Genomic DNA, 12348 nt, shown 5'->3' with positions numbered 1-12348 from the left:
TTTGAAGTACCTAAATTTAATAATAAATAAAATAGCTAGAAGAATGTAAGTATTGGACTAGAAGAGGACAAAGCTTTAGCCATAATTTTTTAAGCTCACTGGAAAGAGTCATTTGTTATCTTTGTAAAGACTCTTGGAAAATGAAATAATTCAAAAAGATAACTGAAGGGGGATATGGTTAAGAGTCAGGAGGAGCATTATTTAGGGAAAGTTTTTTTGTACAATATGGATTCTGATTTTGGTGTTTGACAAAATAATTTGTTATATTGGTGAAAGAAACTTATCGTAGTATAATAGATTTTAATATTATTTTATATTATTTTATGACCTGAGTATATTTTCTTACACACATTCTAACAGAATAAAAATACTGAATGAGAACAGTGTGAGTTTTGAAAGTGAATAACCTTCACATTGGTAAGAGTGTGGCATGCCTGGGTACTGAGTGTCTTGACTGAGATCCCAGAGACGGTTTAGAAGCTGTTCGAGTTTGTTGGGTCACAAAGCCACTGTTTACGAAAAGCTAAATACGGATTTGCACGATTGACCATAATGGCTTCAATTTTGAAAGATAGTAGTATCAGAGAGCACTTCCAGTTGGTGGTATAATTTGAGAATTGTCCATGCCTCAAATGGCTAAAATATTGTACTTTTTGCTACTTCATCACTCCGTTTTAAAAATGGGGGCGGAAGGAGGGGGCCTGTTGAGAAGGTGGAAGAATGTCACTTGGAGAGTAAATCACAGTGACCATGTGAAGCCACTCCTTAGTTAACTACTGCCTGAAGGTTAACCTTTTCTTAGAAGACCGTCTGTGTGGAGAGGCCAAACTGGGGGCTTCTGCCCTGTTGTGTGTGTGCGTGTGCGTGTGCGTGTGCATAGGGTGAGGGGAGAAGAGAACCTGTGAATAGGGGAGAAGGCGTGGAGAACAGAAAGCTAACAGTAACTCCTAAAACTTGGAGCCCTGGGAAAATCTGACTATTTTAAACTGTACTGCTCACTTAAAAATAGTAAAATTATACCATTATTCTTTCAGTGTGAGAGAGATAAAAATACCGTTTTTCTAAATTGGAAAATTTGCTGTAATCTCGCCGCTAATGACTGATTTCTTCCAACAGTTGCAAGGCAGTTTTTGCTCTGATAGGTCGATAAAGGAAACAAAATCAAGAACATACTGGAAGTTCTCAGAGAAAATTACAGTTTTAGGTATATGTTGGGGGTGGATAGTTAGACATTTTAATTGAAATAAAACAGTTTTATACTAATATGGGATCACTGTGGGTGTACATTTGTAGTACATATGCTCTTGAAAGAATTTACGTAGGGTTAAATGTATGTTAATGCTTTTGCAAGAAAATTATTTTTGATAACATCCGTCTAAGGAAACTAGCTTAGGAAATTGGTTTTTAAAACAATATAGATATTATACTTGCATTTAGAGAATGAATTAGGATTCTTTGTAATGCTTTAAAAATTTCAAAGAGTTGGAATTCTTTTCTTTTTGTTGTGTTCTTCTCTAGTGGTGAGGGAAGTTAACAATAATTAGCACAAAAAATGATTAAAGCAAGCTTACACATCTGTAGTGACCACAGTCTGCTGTATATCTCCGAACATCATTTTAACTGACTGACTCTTGATATTATGAAAGACTGCTAATGATTTATTCTATCCAACTGAAATAACCTTCTAGAAGACAGATGGAAAACTTGTCAGCCTTTCTTGCTATTGATTTAGATAATACACGAAGATTAATATCAGATGCTAAATATCTGCCAGCCTTTAACTTTTTTGTTGTTGTTGTTAACCAACATTCACTACAATGACTTAAATTGTGTATTAATCTTGAGGACTTATAGATCAATCAGATTTTAGAATAGAAAGGATTCTTAGCGAGAAGGTGGACCACGGATCCTCGTTGTGGTAGCGTGGGAGTGTTCGTTACGACTGTGGACTCGCTGGCTCCATCTGGAATCTGCTGAATCAAAATCTTTGGTGGGCGTGGGGCTTGGGAATGTGCTTTGAAAAAGCTCTCCAAGGGAACGTGGTTCACACTGCAGTTGAACAATGGCCAGTGTAGTCTGTGGCTTTCTTCCAAAGATGCGGAAATGGGCCCAGAGAGGGGAAGGTGACTGGTTTCGTGGGAACCACAACTTTGTCTTCTGGCCCTACGGGAAGGATGATTTTCTTTTCTAGGGTGCCACATGACCCCATCTCAGTGTAGTGCCATCCCTTGCTAAGTACAGAAATGGAAAAGTTTTACATTAGTCCTAATTTTTTACATGCCATACATGACTTCAGTATAATATTCAGCTCACCTTGTCTCTGTGTGTGTGTGTGGTGTGTCTGTGTGAGCTTATTTTTCAAAAGATACTTATCACCACTGTATCTACATGTTCAGAACAGTAATAATAAAAAGTTTACAGGGGCTTATAGCGAACTCCATTTTATTAAAAGGGCTGCATGTGTGACACACTTATTCTGTACTTACTCTGTTTTAATGGCACCCATTTTCCCCCTAGAACTTCCTTAAGCAAGTCTGAATTGTAGCCAGAATACTTCTTTCCTCTTCAGACCCTTAACCATGATTAATATAAAAAGGCACTTGTCAAAAGGGTCTGAAATGGCAACCTTGATATTGAAGCATGTGGCAGTAGAGATAGGTCTGCATCCACTTACTCCATTATGTTATTTAACTTACGAATTCAACAATTTGTCTTTTGCTCCCTGCTTAAACGACCATGGCCATATAAGCTGTTGTTAACCATATCAGCAGGGTGGAATATTACTGCCCTTAGAGCGAAACCACAACTTTCTGTGAGGATTTAGCACATGTTAGAAAAGCACCCCAGTGAAGCCGTTCACAGATAAAGTGCGGCTGTTTGCCACTCTCCCTTTGCCTCTGAGAAGGGTTGTGTTCAAGTTTAACAGAAACATCCTTTTTGTGTTTATTGTATTAATGAAAGTTTTAGGATCCATGAGAGAGATAGTATTATGGTTCAGTGTTTGAAATAATGTAGCTTGATGAACCTTTTTTTATTTTAACGGGAAACTCGTTTTCCTTGATTTGCAGCTTTAAAAAGTGAATCTTTTGGAAATTAAAGTGCATTAATTTAGTTATTCTGTATGGGAACAAAAACGTGGAAAGTTAAAATTTGCATAAGTGAAGACCTTGATGATTTCAGATTATAGTGTGGTGGAGGTTAAGGAATAAGAGCCCATAGAATTTGTAAAAACAAATTCAGTCTAACCACTTAATGGCATGTGCAAGTAATTTGCCAATTAAATATTTCTAGTTAGCTGAAAGATCTTCAGAGTAAAGAGTGGAGGTTCTTAATCTTTCTTAATTTCACACTTTCAGAAACATAATAGAAAATGCTTAGTTTTTGATCACTTTTCATTCAAAATTTTAATGTATGAGCTAAGAGAAGGATGGATTTTAAATATTTGAGGAAAATTATTGCTTTTTGAGAAATGTATAAACTGCGATATTTTCAAATCACACTGTGCCTGATTTTTCTTTGTATCATTTGTAAATATTTGGTGCCTTGATAACAATTTTCATTACATTTAAGACCAGATTTTAGAGTTTTACCATTTTAATGGTCACCTACTATGTTTAGAACATTGTGCTCGGCATGCTTAGCTCTAGAACAACCCTCTAAGATAGATATATTATTCCCATTTTACAGAAAGAATTGAGTCCAAGTAATTTGTCTGTCACTCATTAGAGCCAGAGATGACAGTCCCAGGTTTGTTTGTTTGTTTTTTTAAATAGCTGTAGCGTATCCATTTATAGTATAATTTAATGGTTTTTAGTATATTCACAGATTTGTGTGACCATCACCATAGTCAGTTTTAGAACATATTCATCATCCCAGCAAGAAGCTACATACTTTAGCAATTCTCACTCTCCCTTCCCCTTTACCCCCCATTAGCTCCAGTCCTAAGCCACCACTAATCTTTCTGACTCTATGACCTTACCAGTTCTGGACATTTCATGTAAGTGGAATCACATAATATGTGGTCTTATGTGACTGGCTTCTTAGTATAATGTTTTCAAGGTTTATCCACATTGTAGCATATACCAATACTGTATCTTTATTGATGAATAATATCACATCGTTTTGGATATACCACATTTTGTTTATCCATCTTTTAGTTAATGGACGTTTGGTTTGTTTCCGCTTTTTGGCATTATGATGCTGCATATCATAATGCTGCTATGAACATTTGTGTACAAGCTTTTATGTGGACATATGTTTTCATTTTTCTTAGATATATACCTAGGAGTGGAATCGCTGAGTCATTGGTAACTATGTTTAACTTTTTGAAGAACTGCCAAAAGTAACTGTTCCAAAGCAACCATTTTATATTGTCACCAGCCGTATGTGAGGGTTTCAATTTTTGACATCCTCACCAATAAATGTTATTAGTATGAGTGAAGAGGTACTTCATTGTGGTTTTGATTTACATTTCCTTAATGGCTTTTGATATTGAGCATCTTGTCATGTGTTATTGGCCACTTGTATGTCTTTTGGGAAGAAATGTCAAATACTTTGCCCATTTTTAAAATTGGATGATTTGTCTCTCTTTTATTATTATGATTATTATTGAGTTGTGAGAGTTCTTTGTATATTCTAAAGTTCTCTGTCAGATAATATGACTTTCATATTTTTTCCCATTCTGTAGTCTGTTTTATTTTTTCATTTTGTTGATGATATCTTTTGGAGTACAAAAGTTTAAAATTTTGATAAAGTCCAGTTTGCCTATTATTTTCTTCTGTTGCTTGTCTTTTTGGTATTAAATCTTAAAAAAAATTCTAATCAAGAGTCACAAAGACTTTTACTGTTAAGATCATCATAGTTTCAGCTCTTGTATTTAGGTCTTTGCTCCATTTTGAGTTAGTTTTTGATTATAGTGTGAGGTCAGGTTCTGACTTTTTTTTTTATATGTGGATATCTGATTGTGCAAGCACCATTTGTGAAAAAACTATTTTGTGAATTCTTTTTTCACCCTGTTGAAAAACAATTGACCATAAATGCAAGGGTTTATTTCTTAAGTCTCAGTTCTATTCCATTTGTCTATATGTCTGTCTTTATACCAGTACCACACAGTCCTGATTATTGTAACATTGTAGTAAATTTGAAATACAACTTTGTTCTTTTTTAGATTGTTTTGGCTATTCTGGGTCTCTTGAATTTCCATATGAATTTTAGGATCGACTTGTCAGTTTTTGCAAAGAAACCAGCAGGCATTTTGGTTAGGGTTACACTGAAATTGTAGATCACTTTGGGGAGTATTGCCATCTTAATGATATTAAGTCTTGCAATCTATGAGCATGCAATGTCTTTCTATTTAGGTCTTTATTAACATCTTTTCAGAGTAAAAGTTTTCAGAGTAAAGGTTTAGCACGTCTTTTGTTAAATTTATCCCTAAGTATTTTATTCTTTGTGAGGCTATATAAATGGAATTGTTTCTTAATTTCATTGTTTTGGGTTGTTTATTTTCAGTGTATGGAAATGCAGTTGATTTTATATATTGATCTTATATCCTTCAACCTTGCTGGACTTATTAGTTCTAATAGTTTTTTTTTTTTTTTTTTTTTTTTAGCAGATTCCTTAGTACTTTCTATACACAAGATCAGGTCATCTATAGTCCAGCTTTTAAAAATCACAACTCTTTCCACTACAACCATATTCTGTAGCCTGGGGAATTTATTAACTTAGGAGAAATTAGTTGACTTCGAGGTTATATTTAGAAAAGAAACAATTGCCACTTTGTAATGATCTTATTGTAATCTAAAAAGAAAAATACAGCAGACTTCTAGGCTGGAGATATTTGTGGAGAAAGCAGAGTCGCACGAATAAACTCGAAGGATCCTTGAGCTTATTTGGTGAAGTCTTGCTTTAAATAATATCACCATTATTTGGTGCTATTATGGGAACTATAGGCCTTCCAAACATACTTTGTTTGGCACAGACTGAAATAACAGTGATTATACTTTAAGAGATAAGCATTCTAATTTATTTTTACTTTCAGGAAGAGTGGATAAGCTATGAAAAATATGACTTTAAATATCCAAAATATATATCTAGTGCTTCACTCATATTCCAGTGCTAATTAGTTTTGTTACTTTGTCTATAGGACCTCAACCTGGGGGTAAGATTTTAAGACCTTGTGTTTTAGGCTAGGAGAGACCTTCTTCTAATTATTTTTAGCTAGTGATAGATCTGCCAATCATGCTTATTTGAAAGCCGTCAGCTGTGAGTTATGAGTGGTGTATATATGTATAGTTCAGTGAACCAAGTAAGTAACCAAAAATCCCAGAACATTTTGATTTCCTCTTTCCTCTCCAGGACTGTAAGTTTGATTTGGAAAAGTCAGGGAATGGTAAAGGTCTAGTGACAGCGTGGCCCCAAGGTCGATACTGGAGTCTTTGATGGTAAAGCTCACGGAATTTTTCATGGGAGCCAGAGTACAGAGCAGAATTCGAAAATCACTTTGGTTTTTCGTTTCTGATTTTCATTGCCTCACGAGGCATGGCAAAATTTTAAACAATCAAATGATAAGTGAGAAATCTATTCATGTCTTTTAAAAGGACAAAAAGAGTATTAACCCGAAGTGATACTGTAGTGTCTTCCATAACAAGGAGTGAAATTCCCAGAACCCATGTGACTCTCGGACTTACAGATGTTGTTTCTACTCGTGAACCTACAGGAAAATGTAGAAACCAAGTATTTCAGATAATGGATGCCCCAGAATGATTTATGAACCTATAAAATATTTTTGGAGAAAATGTGTCTTTTCTAGAGTGACAAAATTTACTATTTTAATGCTTTAAAAGAGATGATTAGCCATGAAAATTAGTAGACATATCGCTAGTCTTCCTCTTTACCAATAATACCCATTTCCTCTTGCTCATATCATTTAGTTTGTCCAATTAGAACAGCTTGACAATCTTAGGATATTTGAGTACGTAAACCTCTATTAGGCAAGTTAGAAGAGTGAAAAATACATTTTGTAGATATTGTATCAAGTGTGAAAAACTCCAGGCCTTTTTTTCTAGAGTCCTGTGACTAGCTGTTCTTCACATAGTAACATTTTCTTCATCATCAATGTAGGATCGAGTTCTTGGGGTTTAAAAATAATGATATTTGCTACTGGCAAGTGATTTCAACACATCTCTAACTGTGTGGAGCAGGGTCTGTCATGTCTTAGTGACCCCAGGACCCTCAATTCACTTCAGAAGAAGTGAACTCTTCCTCATGCTGTTGTCCTTCACTGAGCAACTCTCTTACTGATCCATTTGAATGAATCTCAACAGCCTGCAGGACCCAGGTCAAGTTTTACCTTCTCCAGGAAGCTGTTTTCTCCCACTTCTGCAAGTGCCTTCCTCTTTACACTTCTCTTTCTTTGCCATGAGGAACTCCTGCACTTTAGCTCCTAATACAGTATATTGCTTGGATATCTGTTGTTCAGCTCCTTCTTACAGATTAGACTTGGATACAGCACCATGCCTTCCACCTGGCTTCCACTTCCCACAGGGTACAGTGCTCATGAATTGTGCTACTTAGCATTTGATAGCTAGCTAAGGACTGGCATTCTTATAATTGCCCGTGTGTTAGAACAGCTGACAACTGCTAATGGGCCACATTCTCAGGGTCATGTAGTTTGTAAGCTGTCCAACTCCAGGGAGTGCCAGTCACGTAGGCCATGAAGTGAATGTTATCCACTGGTTTGTACAGCATGGCAGCCCTGCGTGTCCTCTTGCATCTACAAGAGGCCTGTGTTTACACATTACTTCATTGCATTGGCTGATCTGGGGAGTCTTTCCTACCTCCTTCCTTTAATATTTTTGTCTGTTTCACTGGGAAGTTAAAAATTAGTGAGGAGCGAATCTAACCCTTCCATAACGTTTTAGGACTGTGTTGTTCAAAATGAGATCCTGGACCCATGTGTCAGAAAAACCTGGGGCACTGGTTAAAATGCAGATTCTTCAGCCCCCACAGTAGACTGGAATGAGCCTAGGAGTGGGGCTGGAGCCTTTCATTAGCAAGACTGATAATTCTTATGTTCTACACTAAAATCTTAGAAAATGACTGTTGAAATAGCTTCTCCGTAAGGGGGAAACTATAGTACCTCAAAGGGTTAGTACCACCGTCCTTAACCTGTAGCACAACTGTAAACCTTTTCTGACTCATTTAAATTTGACCACTACTTAGTGAGTAGTTGCTCTACGCCCTCCACTCTGCAGCCACAGTGGGAGAATCAGATGTGAAAAATAAGGCCTTTGCTCCCAAGGTGCTAATAATCTGTGTGGAAAGAAAAGATGTATAATAAATATGTGTACTCACACACATATCTGCATACATATACATACTATAGAGAGATGTGTTTTTAAAAACTTTATTATAAATAGTACAGGTCTATAAGATTGACAGTTTGTAGAGCTGAGATATGTCTTAGGGATCACATATAGCTTTACTTTAGTATAACTTAGATTTCAATATTTCAGACAGGCAGTTGCTTAAGGGAGACAAGCTCAGTAGAATAGTAGAAAAATCTTTAAACTTTTCAAAGTTCACACTGTTGAATTCAAGTCGGATCCCTAGCAAGCAGTCAATGTTAGTTACATTATAGGAAAAATAAGATTGCTAGTTAGAGTGAGGTGCATTTTTAATTCATTCACTAATTTCTGAGTAACTTAAATTTATGTACATATATTTATAGTATAGACCATATAAATATTAAAACATATAAGTGCCTTGGCCTTATATGCTAATGTTTAGTTAATACCCTCTGTTATTTTCTGTGGGACATTGAAGGAGAGGTCAAGAAAAAGAAGGACTTCATTTTTGACAGCTATCTTATGATTATTACAGTAAAACTTTGTTTCATCAGAATACTTGGCAAAAAGAAATCTTTATTTCACCAGAATGCTTGGCAGAAAAATGGCCAGAAAGCCACCATTTTTGTTTATTTGTCTATTATTTCTCTAAAATTTTATTATAGTGTAAAATTTTATTTATAGTGTAAAAAAAAATTGTGTGTTTCCTTTTGGTCACATCTTTGTCATTTGAACATTATTTCTCATTAGGTAATTTTTTGGTCTAGATTAGAAGATTGTGGGAAAAGTGGGTGGAAAAAGTGAAAAGATGACTAAGTACAAATTGGTAGTTACAAAACGGTCACGGGAATGTAGAGCACAGATAGGGAATGTTGTCAGTATTATTGCCGGGGCTGTGTGTAGTGCCAAAGGGGTGCTGGAGTAATCGAGGGGATCACTTAACTATATAAATGTCTAGCCATTGTACACCTGAAACCAATGCATTAGAAAAAAAGAGATCGGGGGAGCCTTCCTTGAACCTCTGTTGGGCCTGCTTTATAGAGAGCAATAAAAACTGCGAGCTGGAAAGGAGCTACGTATTATCTAGGTTGGTATCTATTTTTACCGCTGAAGACTTACACGTATAGTGGCCCTGAGAACGATACCTGGCTCGTGCTAAGTGCGCTCAGGTGTTTTAGAGCCAAAGGAAACTTGCAGAGTCTCCTACTTAATTCATTTTATTGACCCTCCCTAGATCCTCTGGGAGTCTTGCCCTTTTTTTTTTTCTTTCAATTCTCAATTCTTGATTCACTTCATTTTTTTTTTATGTGCCGTCTCTTTTTCCCTAAAAGTAGGGAAGACAGAATGAATTCAAAGAAATCGAGGGTTGTGCTTTAAAATTTTTTATTTTATTGTCCTCATCAGGGCCAGCCTGAGGTTTTCTGCCACCTTTTATAAAATTTATGGCTGGCATAATTCTGATTTTTACTGCCTTCTCTGTACGAATACACACCCAACCTTATGCTGATGGTGGCACTACTGTTTCTTCACGGCAAAACTTTAAAAATGTCTGGAAACTTTAAAAGCATGGAATGAAAACTTGTGGGTGGAATGGGGGTGGAAGTGGGAAATTTGGGGGGAAAAGTAGAAACATGTGCCAAAGTTTTTGGCACCCTTTAGGACTAAGTAACTTTTTTCTTTTTCTTTTTTAAATAGAAGCAAAAGAGGAGGGAAAAAAACAAGGTATCAAGCACAGTTTGCTCATAAAAATAAGCAGATTTAGTAGCTATATTTAACAATGTGAAGGCTAGGACAAAACTCATTAATATGATAATTATCTGTGTTCCCTCTACCCTCCAAGCACACACTTCTCTTGAGTGGAGGAGACCAGTAAATAAAAACATGGAGCTTTAGAAAAGTAAGGTTTTTCATATTGTTTTCTTTTCTCTGTCAGTCCTCTGACAATTTCGTAGTTAAGGCTAGAAAGAGGTGAAAAATCAGTATTAGCCCATTTGGTAGCCCATCTTAAAATGGGATATTTGGACCATATGAGAACTTCTGTCAAGCTAAAAACGTGCAGTGTGCAGTTAAAGAATCAGGTTCCTGGCTTTACTTCCCATCACCTTTGTCTTCAGGTGTGTGGCTTGATAAATAGTGGAACTTTCCAAAGCTCAAATAGAGTCGTAGTGCCTTTGAATATGTGCTTCAAGATTTATCTAACTGATTTCTAAATCTGGAAAAACTTTTCAACAATTTGACAAAGGACTATATTTAAGATTTGTATAGTGTTATATGTGTTTCTGTATTTATATGTGTTTCCTGCCACTAAAGATTGAATTATATCCCTTATGCATAGAAAATAATATTTGTTAAAACAAAGCATATGAGATATAGCTTATTATGTTGGTTTGGTTTTCTACTGCCTTTTAGGGGTGTGTGTGTATCCCCTTTATTTTATTTGATGGGATTATTAACTTTGATTTCTTGACTGATTCCATGAGAATTCTGATTTTCATTTCTGCCATGGTTTTATAATCTGTATGTATTTTAAAAGTTGAGTTACTATTTATGAGAAGAAAGTAGAGATATCCATTTAATAATATTTTATAAGGATGAACCTGATTCGCTTTGTTTTAATCAGCCTTTCTTTTCTCTTTTCAGAGGATGTTAAGCAAGTTTTTGAACAGACCACAATTCATCAGCATATTCCATTTAATTGGGATTCAGAATTTGTGCAACTACATTTTGGAAAAGAAAGAAAGAGACACCTGACATATGCAGAATTCACTCAGTTTTTGCTGGTGGGTCTAGCTCTTGAAAACTTAAAAAGAGTAAATAATTGATTTACCTCAGACTTTCTAATCCTGGCCAAATCATCCCATTTGGAAGTATTTCTCTATTAGTGTGTAGAAACCATAAGATTAAGTTGGCTCTTACAGATTGTGTTGAACCCCTTTATGTCCTAGGAAATCAAGTGATTTGCTCAAAAGACATCTAAGTCAAGAGGGACAATACTGAAACTTGAACTCCTGGCTTATGACTGGACCCACTACTATTTACTAATATTTTGTTTTCCTCTGAGAATTGAAGAAATGTCATAATCAGGATCTGACAGTAGAATCATTTCATCTGAGGCCTTTCCTAGACAAGGCACAGAGTCTGGAACTTGGCTGCATATTGGAATTACCTGGTGAGCTTAAAAAACTGTTGTTTAGATCCCACCTCTGGAGATTAGATTTGATTTGATTTGATTTGGGGGAGAGGTGGGGTGGACAGTCTGGACATTGGGATGTGTAAAGCTTCTTAGGCGCTTCTCATGTGCAGCCAAGTTTGAGAGCCACTGTTGAAAGGGCACTTGCTGTCCATGTCCAAGATTAAACTGGGGTTGATGTTTCTGGATGTTCCTAGCCCCAGCCCTCCTGCCTTTCATTTTCCCCTCCCACTCCGGTATGATCATATCACTGGACCACTGGTGATGCCAACAAAAGAGTGATAATAAAATATGATTACAATTTAGTTTTCCCCTTGACGCATGATTTTAAAAATGTTTTACCCATGATATTAACATTTAGCCAAAAGAAATCAATATCTTACATATCTTACATATGTAAGTCCATATGATAAACCATTCTTCTTTTGTTCTTTTATGCATTTGTTTTATTTCTCTGACAAATTCTATATTTTACTAAATATAATGTTTTAAAAGTCATTTAAGGGGATTAATTAGCATTCAGAGTCTTGAGGAAAATTTTGTCAGGGAAACTAACTTCTCTGTTCTTTGTCACTAGTAATGTGGTCAGTGGGTGTCTCGGTGCCCCTGCTTCTCTTGTATGCCCGAGACCTTGCCAGCCTTCTGAAGGGTGGTTGGAAACACAGCTGTGAAGTGGAGGTGGCAGGTGCATGGGACACATAACGTCCACCAGCTGTGTGCTTATCCAGCCAGCGTTTTATGGCATTTTTCCTAGGCACAGGCATATGTAATAGGTTGAATAAGTGCTTCTCTTTGACTTATACTGGTATTGTT

At 36.1% G+C, this 12348-nt stretch overlaps 1 protein-coding gene across 6 annotated transcripts in view; it reads left to right on the top strand.

Annotated features, from left to right (window-relative positions):
• Positions 1–12348, top strand: part of SLC25A13 (solute carrier family 25 member 13) — a 165391-nt gene that overhangs the window by 67964 nt on the left and 85079 nt on the right. For all 6 annotated transcript variants that reach the window (XM_006911925.3, XM_006911924.3, XM_025046837.1 and 3 more), the window contains one exon: positions 10986–11125. In XM_006911925.3, the coding sequence (XP_006911987.1) occupies positions 10986–11125 (140 nt within the window). The remainder of the gene's footprint in view (positions 1–10985; positions 11126–12348) is intronic.

The sequence above is a fragment of the Pteropus alecto genome, unplaced genomic scaffold, assembly GCF_000325575.1.
Source record: "Pteropus alecto unplaced genomic scaffold, ASM32557v1 scaffold21, whole genome shotgun sequence".
In the NCBI taxonomy this organism is placed as follows: Eukaryota; Metazoa; Chordata; class Mammalia; order Chiroptera; family Pteropodidae; genus Pteropus; species Pteropus alecto.
Note: the sequence above shows the minus strand (reverse complement) of the source record. Positions and strands in the feature narration are given on the sequence as shown.